Genomic DNA, 27,998 nt, shown 5'->3' on the forward strand with positions numbered 1-27,998 from the left:
GTGGTATCCAGGGCAGATCAAATCTGAGAGATATCCTAACCTTACTAAGATAGAAAGAAACATTCTTTTTAGGGGTCTTCAGGAATTTATTTTTGTCATTTTTTGCCTTTTTAGTAGAATTGTCTGCTTTAATGCTCCTCTTACTCCTGTTGCTGTTTACTGAAGTAAAAGTACTTTTTACTTTTGCTTGCTTGCTTCCCTTATAAAGATCATGACATGAAATATTGCAGAGAGATTACTGTTCCTGTAGTTGAACTCACTGTGTAATAAACTAGTTTTTCTGGTTTTTGTCTCACTCCATGGCTTTGTTGCTGTTCTTCACTCTGCAAAGTTATGCCGAAGTTACAAAGTTCCATTTAAATGGCTGCATTTTTAATGTAAACACTTTGGGCAGTCGATGTGGTGTTAGCCTCAGACATTTTTCTGAAAGTATATTAAGAGGTTGGAACATAATAGAAGGCAGTATAAATTGTATGAAGCACAAAGCTGCTTATACTGATAAATCATGTAGCTTGGTAAAGAAGCCACATAATATAATTTGAAGGGGGTAAATATGGCATTAGTACTTATAATAATTTTAAGAAGGAAACTGTCATTTTTAACTACTTTGCCTGTTTTCACCTTCAAGTATTGGGTAGTGTATCTTCATTTCAGCAGTGCAGCTTTCCACTTCTCTGCATGGTAAACCACGCCTACCACCTTCTGAAACGTCCTCTTCCCACACAACTGAATATTGCAAGAGCCTGCTCCTACTAGGAAGAAATGGAGAAAGATGTCCATGTTCAGTAAATAATTTAAATAGGGTCCCATGTTGGAGGTTGGGTTCAAAGGTGGGTCTAGGGTCTGATAAGATTGAATATGAATATAATGAATATTTATATACCACTTTTCAACAAAAGTTCCCAAAGCGGTTTAGATAGATAGAGAGATAGATAAAATGGCTCCCTATCCCCAAAGGTCTCACAGTCTAAAAAAGAAACATAAGATAGACACCAGCAATAGCCACAGGAGGGATGCTGTTTTGGGAATAGATAGGGCCAGTTGCTTTCCCCCGGCTAAATAAAGAGAATCACCCCTTTTAACAGGTACCTCTTTACTCAGTTCACAGGGGATACTATTGAATTAGGCAACTGTGAAGCTGTCTTAGGTTCCAGATTGTAATATCTATAATCTTATTGATTTGGAGCCTACTGACTGTAAGTAGAAGATCTTAAATGATCAGACTAAAGTGATGATTCTAATACAATGGGCACATTCCCAAAATACAAAAAGACAAAACATATGTAACCACATTCTGTCCCATTTAGGTTTTGTTACCCTTGCCTCTCAAATCCCTCTGGTGTCCCTTCCATCCTTATCTGTATTAGACTTTTAGCTTCTTGGAGTTAAGGGTCTTTTGCAGCTAGGACCTCGCCTGCCCCAGAGAATGAAGAGAGGAGAGCTGGTCTTGGGGTAGCAAGCATGACTTGTCCCCTTAGCTAAGCAGGGTCCACCCTGGTTGCATTTGAATGGGAGACTAGAAGTGTGAGCACTGTAAGATATTCCCCTCAAGGGATGGAACCGCTCTGGGAAGAGCAGAAGGTTTCAAGTTCCCTCCCTGGTGGCATCTCCAAGATAGGGCTGAGAGAGATTCCCGCCTGCAACCTTGGAGAATCCACTGCCAGTCTGTGTAGTCAGTACTGAGTTAGATGGACCTATGGTCTGACTCAGTATATGGCAGCTTCCTGTGTTCCTATGAATTGAGACTGTCCTTTGCTTATGTTGCTTTGTAAAGTGCTACATTCAGTACAGCATAAGTAAGTATAAATATATGACTTTAGGCTATAGTTCTGAAGGATTCCATATATTTATTCCTAACTTAACAGCCTAGAGCCCCGGCGGGGTGTGTAATCCTGGTAGTTTTGGCACTCTCATACTGCAGCATTTAAAACAAAAATGAAAAAACATAACACAGAGCCAGCCCTATGGAGACTCTGTATGTGTCTTTATTCCTGTTGCCAGCAGCTTCCAGTGTGTCTGGTCCTGGAAGGCAATTGTTACTTTTCACAGGCAACTATTACATTACCAGGCCAACTTAAGTAGTTCTTCATTAATACAAAACCATGTCAAATGTGATTCTTTAACACTGCAAATATTATTGGACTAAAGCGTTTCTAGCTACTTCATCAAGCTTGTTTGCAGAGGGTAGAATGGTCACATTTGTATACAGTGGCTTACACGTGGGGTGAAGGGGAGACTAGACTTTCCGGTTGAGTACAATCAATGTCAGTCCTGAGTTTTCATAAAACATATTGTGAAATGGGTCACTGGACAGAGTTGTTGAAAACAAGCAAAGGAAATTACTTCAGCATTGAACCTTTTCAGACTTCATATAACCTCTCTACATTTTCAGTCACATTAACCTGTCTGGTAATATGGTCTATCTGTTCCTAGTTTAAATATTAACTCATGTTTGCCAGCTGTTTAGCTACCATACAAAGTCGATCTACTATTAATGATAGTTCACTAAAAGCTGATGAGATGAGCAGTGCATACATTGTATTGCCTGAATATAATGCTTTAACTGACATATTGATCAACATAGGGCATAAGCAGAAAAGTGCTCTTTCTCACTGTCTCTCTGGGATATTTTGTACATGACATTTTTTCTAGCAATTATATCATTTCCCTTGAAAAAAGCATATACAATGAATGTGTGAAGAAGATGTTTGTATTTTGCCACATATACATGTATTGGGCACCTGTGGTTCATTTCATCTTCCTGCCATGTGTACATGGCAGAGAACCAGCATGGTGAAGTATTTAGAGTGTTGGACTAGGATGGGGGAGACTCTAGTTCAAATCCTTGCTCAGCCATGAAACTCACTGTGTGACTCTGGGCCACTCACTTATCTCTCAACCTAACCTACCTCACATGGATGTTGTGAGCATAAACATAAATCATGTACAGTGTTCTGGGCTCCTCGGAAGGAGAGTGGGATATAAATGTAAATAAATAAAAGTTTCAAAACATTTTCTTCCCACACATCATTTTGTAATTATTGCACATAGTTCTTTCATTGGAAAAATTCATGTGCATTCCTTCTGCTAACATTGTCACCTTCAGGATAGCCTCATGTTTATTGTATATAATATATTCAGTATAGCTACAGGATGCTCTCCTATAACAATATGAGGAATGAGGCTTGCATTAGGAACAATGCTAATAAATTAAGTATAAATATTTTACTGTAAACACAAAAATAATGCTAGAACTTAAATGAGGAGTTTTGAGAAAAACGAAATGTGTTCTAATCAGTGTGAACATAAGAACAGCTCTGCTGGATCAGGGCCAAGGCTTATGTAGTCCAGCATCCTGTTTCACACAGTGGCCCACCAGATGCCTCTGGGGAGCCCTTAGGCAAGAAGTGAGGGCATGCCCTCTCTCCCTCTGTTGCTCCCCTGCAACTGGTATTGAGACGCATCGTGCCTCTGAGGCTGGAGGTGGCCCACACCCACCAGACTAGTAGCCATTGGAAGACCTGTCCTCCATGGAGTTGTCTAATTCCCTTTTAAAGCCACCCAAGCTGATGGATGTGTGTGGGAGAGTCTGGCCAACCATACAGGCAGAGGAGGCAGAAACTGATCATTGTGGGTATGTGAATTTGGACAAGGGGTAACGTTGTGATAGGGAGAGCCATATAGGTTTATAGGGAGGATATAGGTGAACCCTGTTATCCATGAGAGTTCTGTTCCAGCTAATTTCCATGGGTAACACAATGGTGAAAAACAGGTGAAAAGGGGCTAAAAATTGTGTGTGTGGGGGGGTCCCTTAATGTGCTCTGTAGATCCCCAGCTGTCCAGCAATGCCCCCCAAATGCAGATTTTTGCCTATTTTCCTATGAAAAATCACAAAGAATAAATACTTTTTCCACACAAATGAGTCACAAAATGGCTCCTTCCTTCAAAATGGTGGCTGGAAATGACCTTGGAAGTCATTTCCAGCCACCCCATAACCACAAATATGTGAAAATTTAACCCTTTTCCCACCCCCACCCCCATGTATACTGAGGTCAAGTGTCAATTGCCCAACCGCAGATACACAGAAATGCGATTGCTGGGGCCGCATGTGCTGAAGTTCACCTGTATTGATGAGGAGAATTCATGTGCAAGTAAAGAACATAGTAAAACAAAAGAAGGACCGTGGATAACTTTGAACTAATAGAACCAGGATTCAGTTCCTGGTTATAAAAGGGAAATGTTACATGTGCGTAGCAGAATGCTTGTGTTTAAAGAAGGATTTAGATGACCAGTTTTCCTATTACACAATCAGATTTGTTGTTGCACAGTGTGTAGACGTGAGTTATTTGAAAGAATTCGGCGCTTAATCATTTTGTTTGATGGAAACACATGATTCAGTCTTTCAGACCACCTATTTCCTATGATTTCCAAAACGGTGCAGTTTTAAAAGGTTGTTGTACTGACTGATAGATTTGTTAACTGGAATGAAACTGACAGTGTAGCCCTTTACTAGCTTTCCCTGTCTAGTGGTAATATATTTGCAAGTGGTTTGGATTAGTGATTCTTGTGTGATTTAAGAGTAGCTGAGTCCGTATTCTGGTTCTGTCATTCATGTGTGGGCATATTCTTTTAAGAAGTCCTATTGCTGCCTGCTTCAGAATGTCAGTATTTCCACCATATGACTTTTAACACATGTAGATAAGACTTTGAAGCTCTACATTTGTCAGCTGCAAGAGCTATTTTTGCGCAGCAAGATATTTAGTTTTGTAAACAAGCTCCCACTTGGGTTATAGTGAAGAGTGTTAGTGCTATTCTGTAAGTCTGTGTGGAGTTTTGTTTGTAGTAAAGCTTATTGCTCACAACAGTACTACCTATTTACTCTGTAAATAATGGTGGTGGGCTGCTTTTTAATTGAATTAGGCAATTAGGCAATAGTACTTCTGGATCCACACCTCTCCCTGGTTTCTCAGGTTGAGGCAGTGGCCAGGGGTGCTTTCTATCAGCTTCAGCTGATACGTCAGCTGCGTCTGTTTCTTGAGATCAGTGACCTCAAAACAGTGGTACATCTGTTAGTAACCTCCAGACTGGACTTCTGTAATGCGCTCTACGTGGGGCTGCCTTTGTACATAGTCCGGAAACTTCATTTGGTTCAGAATGCGGCAGTCAGGTTGGTCTCCGGGTCATCCCTTGCTGAGGAAGCTACACTGGCTGCCAATTGGTTTCCGGGCAGAATACAAAGTGCCAGTTATAACTTATAAAGCCCTAAATGGCTTAGGCCTTGGGTATTTAAGAGAATGCCTTCTTCATTATGTGCCCCACCGCCCATTGAGGTCACTTGAGGAGGTCCGTCTCCAGTTACTGCCAGCTTGTCTGGTGGCCACACGGAGACGGGCCTTCTCGATTGCTGCCCCGAGATTGTGGAATGTGCTCCCTGCTGAGATGCGATCCTCCCCATCCCTCACTATTTTAAAAAAACATCTGAAGACCCACCTCTTCACCCAAGCTTTTTCAGCTTTTTAGATTTGTAGTTTTGATTTTATACTGTTTTAATTTTATACTGTTTTAATTTTATACTGTTTTTAAATTGTTATACTGTTTTAACCTTTTATATTTGTTTTAATTGTTTTAATGTTATTGTTAACCCACCCAGAGACAAAAGTTTGGGCGGTATACAAGTTAAACAAACAAACAAATAGATTACTTATTACAACTTTGTTTAAACAGAATGAGGTGTTAAAAACAACACGGAATGAGGAAGAGGGGAGATATGTAGAAAACCAGAGTTTGCCACAATGTGGTGACAGTGCAATATGTTTTCATAGTTTGAGACCTCTACCTTCTCACACCAGCTTTATATTTGCCTTTCTTGATGAGGGGAGAGTTGTCGCAGCTGACGGCTTTATGTTCAATTTGAGTTCAAGTAGTCCATTAAACTCATGTATGTATGTTTTTCTCTGCTTTTTCTTTTTCAAGGCATGTGTGCACGCTGTGGGCAGACTTTTCTCTTTGCTGATTTTTTATTTTATTTATTATTTCTTGTTTACACAGTCAGACAGGTGTTATTGACTGGTTTGTTTTATCCAGACATCGAGTCCTTCCCAAGGACCTGGGATGGCTGAATTTTATCATCAATACTGTTGGTTATTATAGATAGCGTCGCAAAAGATAGGCTGTTCCCAGTAAAGCTGCTTTTTGTAATTGGCTGATGGTGATTTCTGTGGCCCCTATGGTGTTGAGGTGCTCTTCAAGGTCTTTTGGAACTGCACCCAGGGCGCCAATTACCACTGGGATTATTTTGGTCTTTTTCTGCCACAGCCTTTCAATTTCAATTTGTAGATCTTTGTATTTGGTGATTTTTATAATGATGGTTGTATGAGTTGGTTTATGAGCTATAATGATGGTTGTATGAGTTGGTTTTAAAAAATGTTGGTTGTTGGCTCTCCCACATGTTGTGAATTTGATTTGTAACCATGTGTCAGTACATGGGTTACAAAGCAGTATTGTCTGAGTGGCCACTACCTTGAAACAAGTTGATGGATTGGGGAGAAAATACCCCTTTCCAATCCCCTAGGACTACCTCCTATAAGCTGTGAATTTAATTTGTATTGGACTGTAAATTCGAAGTGTTTAGAGGGACACACACATGGACACGGACATGATGATCTCATAAGTCTTCTTTGTGTTGGAAAATAGACTAAAAAGTGGTAACTGTGTACCTTGCTTGTTTGAAAAGGTTATCACTAATTGGCAGTCAGACTTAAAGCTTTCTCGTCATGAGAATGTGAGGCTGCTCTTGAGTATAGGCAGGCTTAACACTAATCATTTGATTTGTGAATATAACCTGTTCAAGTGTACTAAAAACATAGATGCTGTACAGTGTCCACAAGAGCTGTCCATGATAGCGTTTGAGGAGACAAATACTGTATTTGTGGAAAGCATGGGAGTGGGGTCTGCTCTTACCCTCTTGTGGACACTAGGTACATACAGCATTCACACTTTCAGAACATCTGAATAGGACTCAAGCCCTCTTCAGATGTTATGAGTAATCCAGGCACTAATGGTAACAGCGGCAAAAGTAGGAAATCCCGCCACCTCTTTATTACCCCCTCATGCGGATAATCATGGTTACAGTGCTGTTCATCTGAAGGGGCAGAGCCGTAAGTGTGATTGTGGTGAATCCATGAGCTGCAACCTGGTTGGATACAGGTAGCCACTCACTGGTTTGTTTGTTTGTTTGTTTGTTTATTTACTTACTTATAGATTTATATCCTGCTTTTTCCTTCAAGTTGCTCAGAGTGGTTTACATGGTTATGTTTATCCTCACAACAACCCTGTGAGGTAGGTTAGGCTGAGAGATACATGACTGGCCCAGAGTCACCCAGTGAGTTTTGTGGTTGTATGGGAATTTGAACTGGGGTCTTCCCAATCCTAGTCCAACTGTGTTGCCCCCTTCAGACAAATGGCATCGTAACTGTGATTGTTGGTGCGAGGGGGTGATTGATAGTGGGGCAGCGGGACTTGCTTCCTGCTTTTGCCCACTGTAACTGTGAGCACCTGGGCTACTCATAATGTTGGAAGAGGGCTTCAGTCCTCATTCTGTCTATTCGCTAAAGAGAGGGATTATCTGTTTTGAATCATGGGTGCGGGAGAGAGACAGAGAGAATTTGTGAATTAGTAAATAACCAGGTCTTCCTTTTAACTTCCCCCTCATCCCAATCATGTTTGTGATCAAACATGGTGTTTACATAAAGCAACTGAAGGTATTGATGTCTTCAGATAAAATTACTCCGCTCATAATTTGCTCAGGGCTAATAGACTCACTTGCAGTGAAGGTTAGGTTGCCTCCTGTTCTCTTCTGCTTAATCTTACTACACAGTGTACAACTGCAAATATTTTTCCTGAGTTACCCTCTAAGTTTGTGTAAATATACTTCTTGGCATATTTGTTTGTGCCACATTGTCAGCATTCCATGTGCTTGTCTGCAGCAGTGGAGACAAATTTTAGGTTCTAGTTTTGCCCTCAAGAGTAACAGAGAATAAGTCCCCTCCTCCTCCTACATGGTGGCCTTCAGATATTTGAAGATGACCATTGTATTTCTGCTTCAGCTTCTTGTCTCCAGGCTAACCATACTCAACTCCTTGAACTGTTCCTCATAGAACAGTTTCCAGATACTTCACCATCTTGGTTGCCCTCCTCTATACTCATTCCAGTTTATCAATCTCCTTTTTAAAATGTGGGGCCCAGAATTGTACACATTATTTCAAGTGAGGTCTGACCAGCACAGAATAGAGTGGAATGATTACTACTTGTGATCTGTACGCTATGTTTCTCTTAATAGCTATGTTAGCTATTTTAGCCACTGCTTCACACTGCAAGCTCATGTTCAGTGTTTTGTGCTCTAAGACACCCAGGTCCCATTCACATGTACTGCTGCCAAGCAAGCTTCCCCCACATCCTGTATTTGTGCATTTATTTTATTTTATACCCAAATGTAGGAGTTTACATTTGTATCTGTTAAACTTTTTGATTTTGGCCCCTATCCAGATCGGATAGGGTTTCATGTCACATGTTATGCCACACCAGTTTCATATCACTTGCGAAATTGAGAAACATCTCCTCTACTCCCTCCTCTAAGTCATTTATGAACAGCACAGGGCCCAGAACAGAACCCTGTGGTATTCCACTTGATACTTTCCTCGAGCATGACATGGAGCTCAGTCTGGTTGTTCAACCAGCTGTGAATCCACCTAACAGCAGCAGCATCTAGCCCACATTTTACCAGCTTGTCAACAAGGATATTGTGGGAGACACTGATTAGATTTACTGCATTGCTATGATCTACTAAACTAGTAACTCTGTCAAAAATGATAAGGTTAGGTTGGAATGACTTGTTCTTGACAATCCATGCTGCCTTCTGCTAATCAGTAGATTAATTTCTGCAGTAGGTACTCACAGACTGCTTAATAACCAGTTCTAGGATCTTGCCTGGTATTGACATCAAGCTAGCAGGTCTGTAGTTTCCTGGCTCCTCCTTTTTCCTCTTCTTGAAGATAGGTTAACATTTGCTTGTCCCTAGTTTTCCAGGAGGTTACCTGTTCTCCAGAAGTTATCAAAGATTATAGGCAGTGATTCTGTGATCACATCTGTGAGTTTCTTCAGTATCTGGGGATACAATTAATTGTGAGCCTTTTCTTTTCAGACACTGTCCCTACAAGTTTTGGCCACGCTTTTGTATTCCTCCTTGGTTATATGACCCTTTTTGCATTTCCTATATGTGTCCTTCTTGCTTCTCACCTGTTCAGAGAGTTCTCTGTGCATCCACACTGGTTTCTTGAGATGTCTCCCATTTTTCATTCCCATGAGAATGGTTTGCGATTGTGCCTTCATCATCTCACTTTTCAAAATATCCCATGTTCCTTCAACCCTTCTTTGCTTTAGGATTTTTAGCAATGGGATCCCATTTAGTTTTCTTCTAAGCTAACTAAAGTCAGCTTTCTTGAAATCCAGGATATATGTCTGGCATTGTGAAGCTTTCCCTCTCTTTGATGTCATGAATTCCAAGATGACATGGTCACTTTTCCCCAGGGTTCCCTCCACTTTCACTTCCTCAACTAATTATTCTCTCTTGGTAAGGACTAAGCCCAGGATACTTAACTCCCTGTTACTCCTTCTTAAAGGTGATAATCTGTCACTGGAGGTCAAGAACGAATTGGCCCTCTCACTCTTAGCAGACTTCACGGCAGTTGTCAAGTTAAAGTCCCCCATCACTACTAGTGCCTACCTTTTTAAAGATTTGGTAATCTGTCCAAGGAAAGTTTATCCCTGTATTCCATTTGGCCAAGTTGTCTATAGCAGGAATGATCAACAGCGGGATGCTACCCATCTGAAGATCACTTGCTTGAAGCTCATGCACCCTCAGAGATGTGTCCATTGCAGAAGGGGAGGGAGATTTAGTGGGACTGGGGAGGTGTAGGGCTCGGGGCAATGCCCTGATTCATCTCCCACCAAGGGATAGCACTGATCAATAAGTGGTCAGTAAGTTTGACTAATGCTAGCAACCTCTCCATCACATTCTGAATGCATGCACCAAGAAAACAGCATAATTCCCTCGATGATTCTTAATCTAAAAATCATACATAATCATGTATGAATCATATTAATCATGCATATTAATACATAGTAATAAAATAATACAGAAAGTAAAGTAAACTGTGCCGTCAAGTCGATTTCAACTCCTGGTGCCCCCAGAGCCCTGTGGTTTTCTTTGGTAGGTTACAGGAGGGGTTTACCATTGCCTTCTCCCACGCAGTATGAGATGATGCCTTTCAGCATCTTCCTATATCGCTGCTGCCTGATATAGGTGTTTCTCATAGTCTGGAAAACATACCAGCAGGAATTCGAACTGGCAACCTTCTGCTTGTTAGTCAAGCATTTCTCCACTGTGCCACTTAAGGTGGTTAAAATAATACATAGTTGTGTATTATTTTAAGGATTTATAATATAGCTATCTCCATCCCATCCCACCCTTAGCTGAGGCTTAAATATGCTTCTAAAGGGATTATGGGCAACTAATCTTCCAAATGAACCTTGTAGCTGTTGGGGAAAAAAATCTTTTTAAAAATGGGTATGGAAGTTCTACCTGATATGCAAAATTCTAAAGCTATGTAACCTGATCACAAAAAACAAAGTAACAGATAGGCAACAGGAGGTGGAGAAGCTTCTGATTCTAGTAGAACATCACTAGATCACAAAAATAAAAATCTTAAAATATATCTAACTCTACCTCGAAACAGACTGCAGTTTTTGTTTCTATAATACTTCCAAGGATTGTTTTACAATTGTACACCTGTATTTGTTATATTTCATTTATTCAATCTGTAACCAATAGTTCTTATTCTCACAAGCCACACAAAGCAGCACAGAGTTACATCATTGGAATCCATCATTGGATTTAAGGCTGTAGACTTTTTTTCTAGATTGTGGTTAGATTTTTTGCTCAATTTGCTTGATTTTTGCTAGATTGTGGTTAGATTGTTTTAAACCTAAATATCGCTCTCTTCTACTGCATTTTTCCTTCAGTATTTTTAAAGCCTTGCCTGATCTATATTTCATTCCTTTTAGTATTTATGAGAAGTCAAGTCGTGTTCTTTTCATTTTGACCCATATACTTTATTAATGTACTTTAATTAACAAGTATGATAGATATTGTTAGATCCAGGATTCCGTAATGAACCACAGTATTGGAAAATAACTAGTTATCTCATCAGCTGGTGATATTGCCATTATTAGTGTGTGATACAGTGAAAATGAATAATGCAGTAAATGCTATTGGCACAGTCTGCATGTTACTAAAATCACAGTGGGGTATAATGGAATTCTTGGTATGCGCTGGTATGAAAATAGCATTCTAGATGTTGAACCATTGACATCTTTTATAGTATTAAGTATTATATTGTCATATCCCTCTTACCTCTTAGTAAAATGGAGTGCTGGCACTCCATTTTATAGTCAGCACTGACTATAAAAAGTTTATTTTACAAGTCTGAAAAGGCTGGCATGCTGGGTATTTTTTCTTGCTTTTAATGCTACATCAGTGGCAGAATTCAGGTTATTATTCCCTGGTTGCAGTTAAATTAATTTATCTGTTAGACTTTATTCAAAAATGTAAACAATTGTGTGTAGTGGCCATTTGTAAGTCAGTTGTGCAGAGGTTGCTTCATGCGCAAATTGTTTATGTGAAGGAACTCACATCAGTGTTACAGTTTTTTGTGTGGTGTGGTGGCATGGTCAAAGGTTGCCATATGAAGCAGTCTGCACAGTACACAGTGGTGTTTATATACACACACACACACCGCTGTGCTGCTCTTGCCGTGTATATTTTAGAACACTAGTTGATAAAAGCTGTGTGAAAGAATAAATAACTACTTTTTAACAATTTGTTAAAAAGTTGTGATTGTGAGTGACAATATGCTTGGAGCAGAACTACAAGGTGCAGCTGGAACTTTGTTCTCTCTTTGTGACACAGAGACAAGCCTGTTGTCAAAGAGACAAGCCACTTTCTAAGTTGAATAATATGTCTTCGTGATATTAGACATATTATTCAGCTTAGAACGTGGCTTGTCTCTTTGACAGCAGGCTTGTCTCTGTGAAACCGAGAAAACAAAGTTCCAACTGCACCTTGGAGTTCTGCTGCAAGCCTAGTGCAGCTTAAAATCACAACTTTTTAACAAATTGTTTTAAAAGTAGTTATTTATTATTTCACAGCTTTTATCAACTAGTGTTTTAAAATATACATGGCAAGAGCAGCACAGTGGTGTACATGTATAAACACCACTGTGTACTGTGCAGACTGCTTTATATGACAGCCTTTGACCATGCCACCACAATATGACCATGCCACCACAATTATATTTTTAAAAACTTGCTGCTTTAGATGTTGACTTGTTAAACTGGATCATTTGATGAAAACAAACCACCTTAAAAATATAATGGAAGGATCTAGAATGCTTTAAAAACTGATTGTTTTTTCCTTTAGCTGGTGAGTGAGCGGTTAGCAGAAGACTTAGTCTATTTTTGTTTAATGCAGTGCAAAATATTGGTGCAGAATCTATTAAAGCAAATGACTTCTATGTATAATGGTGTCATTTTCCCCCCTTTATTTGAAGGTCACTCTGTGCGATTTCTGGGTCAGAAAAAGGATAATGGAAAACGGTTAGGGGGAGCTCGATTGGATTTGCCAAAGATTAGAAAGAACCCACTGATAGAAATAATTTCCATCAATACAGGGTAAGCATCATTCAAACTGACATAAAATATTCAATACTGCCTAGAAATTCAATTTCACTTTTGTCCATTCCTAATGCAGAGCTGCCTCAGGTCATACTATAAAGAACAATTTAGAAGAAACATTGAAAAACTCCCATGGTATTCAATGGTGGTATTTCTTTAAAATAAATCAAATAATTATTCATTTGCTCATATTTCATATTTTTAAAATATATTTGTGTTTAATTGTGATACCTCCTATGTCTGATCTTTCCTAAATGCTTAATTCTGTGTTTTGATAGTTCTTTTTAATATGAAAAGCTGCTCTTTAAACAACCAGTTCACATACCCTTATTGAGGTTAGAGGCATCGCTGTGAGATGAATTTTTCCAGTGGTATTCACAAGATAGAGTAGGAAAATATATTGCTTTAATAGTGCTCTTTTCAGAACATTGTAACTTGCACTTTAACCATGTGAGGGAGACATGTCCACCTCAAAAGATGTACTGGTGTGAATGGAGCTGTCGCCAACCTTTTAAAAGTGCTACACCTTTTAAGAGATGCGTCTTGTTGTATATGAGCTTAAAAACATTTAAAAATACAGCAGAAACCTGATTTTCAAAACAGTAACAAAAGTCACTCCATTTTATAATGTCTCTAAAATGTTTGCAATGTTTCCTTAGGTGAAAAAGTATTATCAGGAGAATATAATATGCCTCATCATTTGTGCATGGGAACTAAGTAATGCAAATTAAAAGGTGAAACTGATATATGAGACAGACGCATTACATGCAAAGCGAGATAAGTCAAGCCTTAATTTGTTATAATTGTGATGATCATGGCATACAGCTCATGAAAACCCCAAATCCACAATCTCAGAAAATTAGAATATTACATGGAACCAAGAAGACAAGGATTGAAGAATAGAACAATATCGGACCTCTGAAAAGTATACAGTGTACTGTGCTTGATTGGCCAGCAAACTCGCCTGACCTGACCCCATAGAGAATCTATGGGGCATTGCCAAGAGAAGGATGAGAGACATGAGACCAAACAATGCAAAATTGCTGAAGGCCGCTAATGAAGCATCCTGGTCTTCCATAACACCTCATCAGTGCCACAGGCTGATAGCATCCATGCCACACCGCATTGAGGCAGTGATTGCTGCAAAAGGGGCCCAAACCAAGTACTGAATACATATGCATGCTTATACTTTTCAGAGGTCCGATATTGTTCTATTCTTCAATCCTTGTCTTCTTGGTTCCATGTAATATTCTAATTTTCTGAGATTGTGGATTTGGGGTTTTCATGAGCTGTACGCCATGATCATCACAATTATAACAAATTAAGGCTTGACTTATCTCGCTTTGCATGTAATGTGTCTGTCTCATATATCAGTTTCACCTTTTAATTTGCATTACTGAAATTAATGGACTTTTGCACGATATTCTGATTTTCCGAGTTTCACCTGTATAGGACTGAGATAACCAGAATAACGTTGCTTGCTTTCTGTATCCAGGCAGCTCAAGTGTGCTGATGGGGTAAGCATGTTAACAGGTACTCCCCATCTCACACACCTCTTTCAAGACTCTGTGGCTTGGAAGGCAGCCAGATCACCCATACAATAGTTAATGTTGTGCTGATTGGGTTTGCTGCACCTGGCTCAGAATGCATTTTAGAGTATTTGTACTCTCAACATTTGCATCTAAATTTTAAACCTGAAATCCCCTATTAATTTCCTAACCAGTATCTGAAAGAAAGCCACTGCTAATAGCGTTGCATTCCAAGCCAATCCATATTTACTCAGAAATAAGGCCCACTGGAGTCTTCTCCCAGCCTAGATAAGTGTCCGTAGGGTAGCAGCTTTAATGACATTTTGGAAATATAGTTATTTTGACCAATGTTTTCTTAAATCCATTTGTGTGTCAGAAGCATTAAATATTTCAGATGAAACTCATAGATGAAATCTGCCTGCTGACGTAAAGTGTTGCATCATAATTGACCTTTATTTTCTAATAGAAGATCCTCTTTGTTAGGGAGAAACAGAAGTTGAGAAGCTTTTGCTGACAGCTTAATTTAAGCACAGACTGATTGCTCATTTGGTTCTTCTCCCTCCTCAATACTTAAATATCGTTTCTGTGATCTTCATTCATTAGCTGACATTTTTCTAGGCAAGTTACAGTCCTTGCATATATAGAAATTTTTGTGGTCATGTTGGTATAAATAATATTTAACCATGTTATTTAAAGAGGAAAATCCTTTGCTGGCCGTGTACCGGTAGTTAGAAATCGTTTTATCTGTTTTCAAAAAGTAAATTAAATGTGGCCATTTGACAAATTTGTTCAGTCACATTAATTTTGTTCCACAGCCATTTGTCATTCTAATAATAATATACATTTTAAATATTGCTTGCTATCATCAGTAGGGGTCTCTTATTTCCTGTATAGATTTGCTCTTTTCATTATTAGACAGCCCTGGCATAGGAGTGGGGGATCATTATTGCTGGCAATAATCCTGAATCTCTATTTTGAATTGCATGGCAAGAGCAGCACATTTTTAGAAGTCAGCTCTTGTAGGGATGAATAGTTTGTTAAAATTCATAGGTTCCCTGAGCAACCAGGTGCCTGAAACCTTTCTGGCATGGATAACAAATATTCATGGTTTTGTTTCCCTCAGTTTTTACAGCTCAAACAAACAAAGTTTATCACCTGGAGAACATATTTCAGTTGTAGGATAGATTTTGGTCAAACAAGCAAAATCTGCATTTTAGGATATGGTGTATGTCTCTGAGAGATTGTGGCTGTCTTCTGACTTTCTGTTTCAGAATTGTTTAAGGATAAATAAACAAAACTATTTCAGATGCAGAAATCAGTGTTCGTGTCTGCCTATAACTCTTTGGAATATCTGCTGACAGACCTGGAACATGTGAGAGCACCAGCTGGAGCATATCAAATATTCATGGTACCAGAGATAGTTAACAATAACAAAATGGGAAAATTTTGCAGATCACAGCCTGTCTCATAACTCTTCTAATCTAACTAGCTGACATTGTATACTACAGTTCTTTAATGCAGTCATCTTTTTTTGGCTGTAAGTTGCATGCTGTGCCCAAGTCTTTATGCCATGTTGACCCTGGCTTGAATTCAAACTTATTTCAGTTAAGTGTTTTTACTTGGCCAATCTAAGAAGAGATGTATCCAAAAGTGTTATGTAAAGTCGTGTTTTATTCTTAAAATTAAGACCCAGTGCTCATCAAGCAATAAAGCTCTGTCTCGGGGTATTTTCTTCCTTAGTTCAGCTTTTTCAAAGGACGTGGGGTTTTCTTATTTGCTGTCTTTAGCTGCTTAAGTGTATATAAGAAAAAATGCTTCTTAGTAGGCAATTTGAAACAGGTTAGCAAGCCCAGGTTAAGAGACCACCAGCAGTGTTCCCTCTAAGGTGTGCGTATGTGTGCACGCACACAAGTCTTTTTTTAATGTCTGCTCAGTTAATTTTAGATCCTGCTCAGGTTCAATCAGGAAGGCCCCATTCTAAATGCATGTGCACACACGCTGCTTTAATACCAGTTGCCCACAACAAAACTAATTCCACGCATAGATAAAAAATGTAGAGGGAACATCGATCAGCAGGATTACATCCATACCACCTCTTAGTATAAATTGTATGGTGATGGTGGTGCAGTTATTTATTTATTTTTAATTATGTTTATTATAGTTACATTTCATATCATGAAATTTCCTTTTGTAACAGGAGGGTCCAGCTTTGCAAGATTTTTCGATATGTCTTTTCATGTCTCTGTGAATAGAGCAGAATGTAAATCTAAACAAACAGTACATTTTCTAGTTCTCACACTTGAGACCATCAAGGCAGTGCCTGCTGTGTGCTCGGAAACAGATGGTACAGTTTTTCAGTGTGTCAGGACTTTACCTTATAGTTTCCTGGTTTTTGCTTCAGCTGCTTGGCCCCTAGAATTGCCCAGTGACTCAGTAGGCCGCCAAAAAAGCTTCCCAGTACTGACAGTTTACATCCATTCAAGTCGCTAGTCTATTTTACTATCAGCTCTGATTAGCAGCAGTCATTCAAAGTGGTAGATGGAGATCAGGTGCAGCACTCTTCAATGATATCCAAAGCAGGAGATTGCCTAAATATTGTACTTGGGGCCTCATACATGAAAAGTGTATGCTTTATGCAAAGCACTGACACTTTACCTAAGAACAAAAACCTTGCCTTAAAACAGAAAACTGTGCAAAAGTAATCAATCAAACATTTACTTACTTACAGAACATCTATAATGCTTTTCAGCTGACCCACTCAAAGTGGTGTACAAAATTACAAATAAGACAATTGAAAATATATAAAAAGTGTAAAACACCCATAACAGCTTTGAGAGCAGCAGAATAACAAGAAAGTGCAAAGAAAAAGCTAATTTGAAAAAGTGAAATTGATTTGTTCCATTTGTTGATGGAACACCATATCAGAGTGATATAAATGAACAGCCAGTGGAAGGGCATTTGAAAGGTCCATGGTAGCAACCAAAAATGCTCTGCTTCTTCTAGAAGAGTCTATCTGGGTTTAATAAGTATGAGGACAGCCTCACTGGCTGATCTTAAACTCTGAGGAAGTTCATATAGGATGAAGTGGTCCTTGAGGTACCCAAGACCCAGCCTATGTAGGAATTTGTAGGTCAAGGACAACACCATGAATTGGGCCCAGAAACACACTGGTAGCCAATGTAGTTTTCACATAGACGTAATATGACTATATCAACTTGCATTCATTATTAAGCTGTCAGTTGCATTCTGCATGATTTCCATTCAGTTTTCTAGGCAGCCTCACATAGAGCATATTAGAAGTTATAGTAAGAACTAATCTGCCTACTTTCCTTTCACAATCCCTACAAATGGACTAAATTTGGTTCCGTTTGGTTAGACAGTCCACAAGTTAGCTCATTTGCGCCACAAACGTTCATTTGCCTGCTATCTTGAATTGGGGTGGATGACATCACTACAAACTATGCAATTGAGGCATCCCTATGTGTCCGTACAGCTGTAGCAAATTTGGTTCAAATCAGTTAGGCAAGTTAGCCCTCTTGTGTCTCAAATGTTCACATGTTCATCCTCTTGAATTGGGGTGGATGACATCATCACAAACCACGAGGTATCCCTGTGTGTCACAACAACTGTACCAAATTTGGCTCAAATCGGTTAGGCTGTTCACAAGTTAGGCTGTCCCTCTTGCGCCTCAAACATTCACATGTCCGCCATCTTGGATTGAGGTGGATGACATCATTACAAACTACACCACTGAGTTGTCCCTATCTGTCACTCACTATAACTGTACCAAATTTGGTTCAAATCAGTTAGATGGTGAGTTTTCCATTCTAGACACAATTCAAGTAAATTAATTTGAATGCATCATGTTGTTTTCTAGATCAGGGTTTCTTAACCTTGAGCCCCCAGATGTTGTTGGATTACAATTCCCATCATCCCCAAACATGGCCTTTGTGTCTGAGGATGATGGGAATTGTAGTCCAACACCATCTGGGGGCCCAAGGTTAAGAAAACCTGTTCTAGATCATAGATCTTTAATGCATCATTGGCTTTTATAAATGAAATAAATGTAATGTAATCTTAAACACTAAACAGAAAGAAAAGTACAGACATGAAACAATTGGTGTGTCCTTTAGAATAATGGAGGAGTCCAACATATAAACCTACAACATAATTCCTGAAGATGGATTCAGGTGACCAGGAGTTAAATAGCAGCAATAAAAGCTTAATACATGATGCCTGTCTCAGAGGAGCCGATCACCTTCATCCCTTGTATTTTTACTATGTTTTATTGTATTTATGTGTTGTGGTGCATTCTGTCAAAGCAAAGGAAGTAGCATTATGTAAAACACTCAGCATTACCACATTTCTGCAGCCATGGGCTGTGGAGGGTTAAGACATCTAAGCATTCTCACACTACAGCAATGCTGGATTTAACCATATGGTCAGCGGCGGCAGCCCATCACTTCTTCATATGGTTTCCATGTAGCTCTTTGTTCTTCATATGAACCCTAAGATAGTCAAAATTGTGCTTCTCTCATTTTAGGTCATTTTGTGACCTCCTTCTCCTTCATCTTCATTTTAGGCATTTTTAGTGCCTAAAACATACCCAACCACAAGAAAGGAAGAATGGAATGTGATGGAACGTTGCTATAGTTTCAGGACTTCAGCCAGTTGACTCTGTTTTGGGAAAGGTTAAATCCTCACTTTGGAGACAGTTTGTTCTCTCAGACCTATGTGCATGTGCAGGGACATGTAACCTTCCTTATATGAATGGGATCTTGTCATCCTGGAAGACTCCCTTTCCCCCTGTTTGCGAAGTTATTTTCATTAGCTACAGGAAGGTTGATCTTGTTGTCCCATACCCATAGGAGAGTATGAATGACTATCTTCTACTTGGTGTCTGCACAGCCACACCTCAGGGTCTGCAGCTCCACCATACCAAGAGCTTTCTCTCAGAGCCTTTTGGTGGGAACCCTTCTCCCAGAATACTAGTATATAACCTAGACCCTGCCTATCAGGGTCTAACAGCAGACACCTTGGAATGAATCTTCTATTCACCCTCAGCTCTGTGCCTGATCAAATAAGTTGCCATTTTTATTTTTCTCATTCTTATCCTCCCTCCATTCTCTTCTCTTCCTTCTTATCTGCCAGGTTGCAGCCACAAGTCTCTGGCCAATAAGGTCACCTTTAAGCTTTGTATGAAGTGTGAAGCTAAATGCACTTCCACAAACAGCCATAAGGAATGCTTGCTTTGCTTGGATAAGGAACTCATACACCAAACATGCCAATGTTGTCAGAAATCCATCTCCACGGCCTGGTGGAACCACACTCTGCACCTCAGTACTCTATGACAAAACACCTAGCAGCACCAGTGCCTTCAGGATTGCTGTATAAACACCCTGAGGCTGCTCTCACAATGGGGGAATACCAGGCTAAAGAAGCCCAGCCCAGTTTCTACCCATCATGAGAACCATCGGGGTTGCGGGCAAGCCCGGTGGTTCTCTGGCGGCTAGCCCACCCTAGTAGCCCTCCCCTTAGCCCAGGTTAGTGGAGCAAGCGCTCCGCTAACCTGGGTTTTCCAGTCGTGTGCTGCCACAGCATGGCTCCGCACCATGGAGACACATGAGGAGACCCCCGCCAGGAGGCTGCAAGCAGGCTCCTGGGCTCGGAGGTCACTCCAGGATGCCCTGCGCACTTGCCACGTGGCCCCCGATCCTCACAGCCCCTCCGGTTCCGTGACAGAGCTGGCAGTTGTGTGGGCGGCCAATCAGGCCACCCAGGGCTGCCTGTTGATCGTCTGCGGAGAAAGCAGGCTAAGCCCGCTCTCTCCACCTAACCCCATCTGGCACTTCACACCGATTGTGTGAAGCACCTCCCTGTCTTTCTTCATCGTGGTCCCAACTCAGTACTTCATTCAGGCTCAGGCCTGGGTATGAGATCCAGGCATGCTCTTAATTTTCAGTTGTGTGCTTGCACACATTAAGGTAGGAGACATGGAGAATGAGCATCTGCAAGGCGTCAGCTGGGTAGGACGAGCACACTCTACCCAGATTCCATTCCCAAAACTTTACTGAGGTAGGAGGAAAAGCCATCCTACTCAACTGGCACCTCGCAAATGATAATTCCCCCGGCTTCTTACCTTAACATTTGTAAGCACACAACTGACTATCAAGATTGTGCCCTGCTCTCATAGTCAGGCTGGGCGCTTCTCCCCACCACCCCTGCTGGCAATTTTGTGAACAAGCCTACTATTTGAGTCATTTCAACAAGAAAGAAGGCCCTCAAGCTTAATGTGTTTTGGTTGTGGGGAGGGCCACACCTGCTGATTCTATTTGAGCTTTGGAGATCCACTGTATAGGGGTTTACACATGTATATCCCAGTGCAGGATCCATACCCACCATTTCATCAAGGATAAGAAACGTGTGTTCAGCACCTACTCATACTGAAGTGTATTATGGGGCATACTCCTGGACCTTCAGTGAGTTTATTTCCTAAACTTCAGTTTTTAAAAACATTCTTGTGTTTGTCATGGTTTACCACAGTTTGTAGATGTTTATGGAGAAGGGAACCAGTTTCTGGAAAGGCCAAACATGAAAGTGCCACTCATCACATGCATCTCTCCCCCCTCCCCCAGGTTCTCTGCAAATGCTTAGCTGTCCCATGATCTTTTTGCACTGCATACTAGAGCCAGACTTGGTGTCTTTGTTGTTTTCGATAAACTTCTAATGTTTTTATGTTTTGAGGTTTGTGTGTGAGTCATGTGTGTTATATCGTTCTTTTAAAGCCTCAGTTATCTTGAAGCAAGGTAACTTGTTGCTCAACAACTAGCGTTTCTATTAAACTAAAAGTACTGCTGGGAGTGTGTTTACAAAAGGGTTTGCTTAGTCATCTGCTTTCCCCAACTCCTGCCAGTCTGTTTTTCTTTTTACTCTGATAAACTGTCTTCATTTGTTGGCATACATTTCATTTTCCTCAAATTAGATTGTGCTTCATCCACCCTGTTACTTTCCAAAGTCTGAGACTAAATAACCATTCATCTCCTTGATCTACGTATTGATTTAGCTTTACTCGTAAAACATGTCAAAAGGGAGAAAAGAACTAAAACAGAGATACAGAAAAGGAAAAACTAATGACTTGTATGGAAATGGGACCCACATATACAAAATAAGTTAAGCCAGAGATTTAAACCCTTATGGACTTAATATATCAGGCCCCATTTAAATGAACGGGACTGTTCAAGAGCATAAGATTCCCATATGTACCTCTTTTGCATTCCAATTGGACTTGTGCAGTGAATTGCACTTGAGCACATCCAGTGTTAATTAGATATTCTGAGAAGCTGGCATCTGTGAGCTTTTGTTGGCCAATATAACTATAGCAGTTGTAACTGCTGATGAAACAGGATAGCAGATAGAGATGTAGAACACTGTGAGATAGGTTAATTGTTTTCTAAAGCGAAATGAGGGTCTTGATATTACAAATAGAAAATGAGTTCACAAAACTCTTCTACTACTTGGTGACTTCTGTTACCACGCTTGCTCATGCCTGTTTACACTATGCAGGTACACTATGCCTGTTTACACTATGCAGTGCCAAATCTGCAAGCATACGTAACAAGTGGATCACAGTCCAGGCAGAAGAAAGACAAACTTAGGGTACCCAAAAGGAGGAAATTGACTCAGAGGCAAGGCTTTGAAAATAAAATTTATTTTTATACATGGTAGAGGCACATTGTGGAAATATGGTATTTGGCAAGCTCAGTGCAATCTTGGTTGCACAGGGAGTGAATACAGGGAGGGAGGGGGAGGGGGTGGAGCTTGCTTAGCCTAGTTGTCCGTGAACATTGGAGTATGGACAGGAAAAGGAGGGGGGAAGAGGAGAGAGAGTGAGTAAAAAGAAGCTTTATACATGTCTTTTATTCTGCTGTTTGATGGAAAAAGACAAGGGCATGGCTCTGATAAGGGAAGATTGAAGGGATCTAGCCACAGAGATTCTGCCAGTGGCTTGCAAGGAAAGACAGAAAGGTGCTGGCTTGACACCAAGTTCAAAGTATTATGGTACTCCACATGCCCACTCCTAGCAAAGGGGAGCACTGGGTTTTCCAAGGCAGTAAGATATAATACTAAAAATAAAATCATCATCATCATCATCATCATCATCATCATCTTTGTAAGCCACCCCATAACAAATTGTTCTCTGAGCGGCTCACAGCACAACATTACAGCATCCAATAAAAACACATAAAATGCATCACATCACAACACAACAAAAAATAAGTACAAAAACAATTTAAAAACTTAATTTAATTTAAAAACTTAAAAAATCAAATTTAAAAAGCTCTACTTACATGCAAGACTCACTGAGTTATTGAGTTACTAAGTTATTGAGTGACTTATGCCATGGAAAACACATGTATGGTTCACAATATTCTGCTTTTAAAAAGTTGATTTAAAGTGTTAGAAAATGAAAGTAGCTTCAACCTACTGCATGACTTTTGCACAAAAGTTTAGTAGGCAAGAACAAGCTGCAAAAAATATTTTCCCCCTCATCTCCTATCATATATAAGTTGGAAAGGGCAGAAAGAACAGGACTCAGCAGCCCGCCCACTCACTTGCCATCAAGAAAGTAAGCGTGGCCAGAATATTACATCTAAGGCAGATGGGAGAGTTATAAGAACTGGCCACTCAGGCAATTAACCACAACTATGCAATGCACTGGAGTGACCTATACAGATCAGAATCGATGATGATGATGATAAAGATAAACAACTTTATTACTTTATTTGTTAGCTGCCCCATAACAAATTGTTCTCTGGGCAGCTCACAACACAACATTGAAATATCAAATAAAAACACATAAAATCACAACACACCAGGAAAAAAAATACAATACAAAACAACTGAAAACTAAAAAAGAAGAAGTTTTAAAAATCTAATTTAAGAATCAAAATGTAAAAGGCCTGATCAAACAAAAAGGTCTTTACCTGGCATCTATCTAGAAGAACAAAGTGATGAAGCCAGGCCAGCCTCACTGGGGAGCTATTCCATAAACTGGGTGCAACCACTGAAAAGGTCTTCTCCCTAGTAGTCACCTACCTCACCTTGTTTGGCAGGGCACTCGGAGCAGGGCCTCCAAAGAAGCCTTAAGGTCCGAGTCGAGACATATGGGGCAAGGCACTCTCTCAGGTAACCCAGTCCCAATCCATTTAGGGCTTTAAAGGTTAAAACCAACATTTGAATTGCGCACGGAAACATACTGGGAGCCAATGCAGCTGACGAAGCGCTAGTGTAATATGATCAAAATGTCCAGTCTCAGTTAATAATCTTGCAGCTGTATTTTGTACCAGCTGCAATTTCCAGTCTGTTTTCAAAGGCAGCCCCATGTACTTGCATTGCAGTAATCTAACCGAGAGGTTACCAGAGCGTGAGTAACTGTGGCCAAGCTATCTCTTTGCAGGTAAGGTCGCAGTTGGCATATCAGCCAAAGCTGATAAAAGGCACTCCGAGCCACAGAGGTCACTTGAGCCTCTAGCGACAGTGCTGGATCGATGAGCACCCCCAGACTGTGAACCTGGTCCTTCAGGGCAAGTGCACCCCATCTAGAACAGGCTGAACATCATTCACCTGGGCAGAGGAACCATTGACTAACAGTACTTCAGTCTTGTCTGGATCGAGTCTCAACTTGTTCACCCTTGTTCACCCTCATCCAGTACATTACTGCTCCCAGGCACTGATTCAGGACAGTCACCGCCTCACCTGCGTCTGATGAAAAAAGGGAAATACAACTGAGTGTCATCCGCATACTGATAACACCTCAGGCCAAATCTCTGGATGACCTCTCCCAGAGGCTTCGTGTAGATGTTAACAGCATAGGGGAAAGAATGGAACCCTGTGGAACCCCAAAGCATAACCACCAAGGGGTTGAGCAGTAATCCCCAGCACCACTTTTTGGAAATGGGCCTCAAGGTAAGAGTAGAACCACCTCCCAACACTGCCTCCCACATCCAGCTCAGACAGCCTATCCAAAAGGATATCATGGTCAATGGTATCAAAAGCCACTGAGAGATCCTGGAGAATTAACAGGGTTGCACTTCCCCTGTCTCTCTCTCTCTCTGCACAGGGGGGACTCTGCACAGGTCGACCAAAGCAGTTTCTGTTCCAAAGCTGGGCCTGAAGCCTGATTGAAATTGATCTAGATAATCTGTTTTCTCCAAGAATGTCTGGAGTTGGTCAGCTACTTACATGCTCAAGCACCTTGCCTAGGAAGGGAATATTGGCCACAGGCCTATAGTTTACATCCTCTGGTTCCAGATTGGGTTTCTTTGGAAGTGATTGAATAATAGCTTCCTTCAGTGGAGCTGGGACCACTCCCTCTCTCAATGAGACATTTAGAACCTGCTGGGCCCAGCTAAAGATTCCCTCCTTACTAGATTTAATAAGCCACAAAGTGCAAGGATCAAGCATACATGTTGGCTGAACTCAGCTAAACACCTTGGGGCTTTCTCACGACCAACAAAAATTGGGCTAGCAGAGGCTAGCCCGATTTTTGTTGGCTGTTAGAACCACTGGGCTCGCAGCCGAGCCTGGTGGTTCTGGAGCGGCTAACCCGCTCGAGAACCCCTGGCAAAAAGCAGGTTTGTGGAGCGAGCGCTCCTGCAAACCTGCTTTTTGCAATTGTGAGTAGCCGCAGTGAGCCTTCGCAATGCGCCTACTCATGAGTAGACCCTCACCCGGGAGGCTTAAAAGCAGCCTCCCAGCTCAGGGGTCCCCCCAGTATGCCCTGCACGCTTGCGCGGGGCATACTGGGGCTTGCAGGGGTCGTGTGGGCCCCGTCCCCCCCACCCCTGCCGGCTCCGTCTTGGAGCTGGCCATCGTGTGGGCAGCTGATCCGGCCGCCCAGGGCTCCCTTCCCGTTCGTGAGCGGGGAGAGCGGGCTTAGCCCGCTCTTCCCGCTCACCAGACAAAACCAGGTCTCACTGATCATGAGACCCGGTCCCTTGTCTACATCCTCAGGGATGTGAATTGAAACTCCTCCAGCAAAATTTTTGAAACTTTGCCAGCAAAATAATTGAAACTCCTCCAGCAAAATTTTTGAAACTTTGCCAGCAAAATAATTGAAACTCCTGCAGCAAAATTGGACCAGGTGATACTTTGGACACCTTTCCCAATGACACAGCATCAACTGTAGAGTCCAGCTCATGATGAATGTGAGCAACTTTACCCTCAAATTGCTGTGCAAATGTGACACAGCATGCTACCAAGAGTAGTCATAGATCTTGCCCGGGGCCAGATTTCAGGAGGTCCCGCACCACCTGGAAAAGCCCCACTGGATTTAGGGGTTAAGCCATAGCAGGCCTACATAGCCGATGGCCCAGCTTCAGTAGTTCCTTTTCAAAATTCAATTATTCAGTTTTGAAGTTCAGGGGCTCCCAGGCAATAGAGTACAGGGGTTGGCCCCTAGCAAACCCACACAGAGATTGACCAAAGGATTCTTAGTTCCAAAATGTTCAGCAACTCCCCACAGCAAGCCCTCACAAAGATCAGTTGGGCATAGTGTTTTGAGTTCAACAATTCTGGACTCCACAGAACACTGTAAGTGTTCCAACTTACAGATAGGGACTCAGCGGTTCAATGAATTGAGCTTAAGGGGTTTAAGCACACAGCGAACACTCAGGAAGACAAGTTTCTGGGCAGTAGAAGATAGGTCTTGCTGCCAAGCTCCCACATCAAAAGTCTCACACGCATGATGTCTAAGAGTAATTACTCTTTGTATGGATTTCTTTCTAAGGCTTCCAAGCAGGGGCTGCACCTGCAAAGGTTAGAAAATTGGAAGAACAAAACAGAGAAGAGTCTTCCTACAGGTGGGGAAATTGGGGGAACAAAAGAGAAAATTAAGCATCTCCTAATCCAGGATCAGGAGGAAGACTGGAGGAAGACATGGTGGAGTGGTTGTTATTCAGCATGATTTTGCTGTCTTATTCAAAGGGAGGCGAAACGTCTCCTGGCACCAAACGCTTGTCCCTACAAATAGGTACTCTCAGTCTTGCTTAGAGTCAAAAGCCAAAGTTCCAAGATAGAAGGGAGATTGCACCTTTAGTCAAAGATGTATGTGAAATTCATATTGTTTCTATCACAAGTAGGATTAACAACTTTTGGGGGGAAGGCGCATACACCTCCTCAGTCCAATAACTTTCATTAGTAACTTCCATTATTGGACATTTAAAAGCTTCCAACAGAAGTTAATATTGATGGGGGTGTTGTACCCCCCAATAGCATGGTTGTTGTCAAAACAGTTGTGAGTATCAAGTCAACATGCAAAACTAGTCAATGTAAAGATTGCACCTTTAGTCAAAGATGTATGTGAAATTCATATTGTTTCTATCACAAGTAGGATTAACAACTTTTTGGGGGAAGGCTCATATGTCTTTAATGTGAAAATAAATGAAGCTTTTCTTAGCAAATTGATATGGTGATCAGAAAAACTTCATTTGCTGAATTTCAGCTCCTTACATTTTTGGAGTTATGGACTGGTACATTATTAATGCACAGTTTCCCAGACCAGCAGTTAGTAAGGGGGTCGCCCTGCTCGCCCCCAACATCCACCCCCCAGGCACCCCTCAGAAAACAATTTCAGACTGCTCATTTCTAGGCAGCTCTTACTGCTGGATAAGGTTTATTTTGAGGAAGCGAAATGAACGTTATTAAGCAACAAGGGCTGCCTGGAAATGAACTCTGGAGAGCTCCTGCCGGCCCAAAATTGGTTTTTTTTGGGGGGGGGGTTGATTTTTCTTAGTGATGCCTCACGGACTGGTACCCAACACCTTGTAGACCGGCACCGGTCCACGGACCGGTGGTTGAGAAACACTGATCTTGAGCAATCTTACCTATTCTTTTTCCCTTCTCCCTTTATCACAACTTTTTGTTCAGCCTATATCTGTTTTCCTGTCTACTCTTATTCTCAAAATCCCTGGGTCTTGGAAGTATTCTGTTTTCTTTCGATGGTTGACTAGAAGGTAAAGCCCTTCTTTGCTTACCATTCTGATTTTTATGCACTAATTTGTATACTTCTTGATTTATTTTCTAATATATTGTGTAGAGCCTTATCTTATCCTTGCTATTGCCAGGAGTTACTGCTTCATAAAGGGGGGAAGTGCTTCATGCTGAACTTAATATTAATGGCTTAAACCTGACAATTTGATGAAAGCTTGGTTAGACTGTGTATGTGTGACCAAAATAAAACCTTTATATTCTTTTAAAAAGTGCATGTAAGCCATGATTTCTGTCAGATGTGGCAGCAGATAACCTGGAATGGTTGCAGACATCAGAGGTTTAAAAGAGCAAGTCCAGATCAAGCCAAGTTGTTTCCAGACATTTAGACTTTTTATCAGTGGGCTGGTTCAGACATCACACAGAACCAGAGTTAAATCTTGGTTACAAACATGATAACTCAGAGCTTCAGAAGTGTGCACTCCCTCCTCTTCTGCCTTCTGATGAGTTGGAAGATTTCTACTTCCAACTGTGCTTAGAAAGAAACCAAGATCAGTTGTGACTTCTGAACTGACCTCTATTGGTTTATTCAAAGCAAAGTGCTTGAAATAAACTGAGATATGAAACCCACTTCAAGCTTTGGGTTCATATCTCAGTTTGATGCCAATGGATAACAATTAAAGTAAAGCAACT

The 27,998-nt window shown here is 41.0% G+C and overlaps 1 protein-coding gene across 3 annotated transcripts in view; it reads left to right on the forward strand.

Annotated features, from left to right (window-relative positions):
- CDKAL1 (CDK5 regulatory subunit associated protein 1 like 1) overlaps positions 1-27,998 on the forward strand; it is a 419,489-nt gene that overhangs the window by 156,426 nt on the left and 235,065 nt on the right. For 2 of the 3 annotated variants that reach the window (XM_053245521.1, XM_053245520.1), the window contains exon 7: positions 12,666-12,786. The exons of the other annotated variant lie outside the window; for it this stretch is intronic. In XM_053245521.1, the coding sequence (XP_053101496.1) occupies positions 12,666-12,786 (121 nt within the window). The remainder of the gene's footprint in view (positions 1-12,665; positions 12,787-27,998) is intronic. 3 annotated transcript variants of the gene reach the window in all.

This window comes from Hemicordylus capensis, chromosome 4 (genome assembly GCF_027244095.1).
Source record: "Hemicordylus capensis ecotype Gifberg chromosome 4, rHemCap1.1.pri, whole genome shotgun sequence".
In the NCBI taxonomy this organism is placed as follows: Eukaryota; Metazoa; Chordata; class Lepidosauria; order Squamata; family Cordylidae; genus Hemicordylus; species Hemicordylus capensis.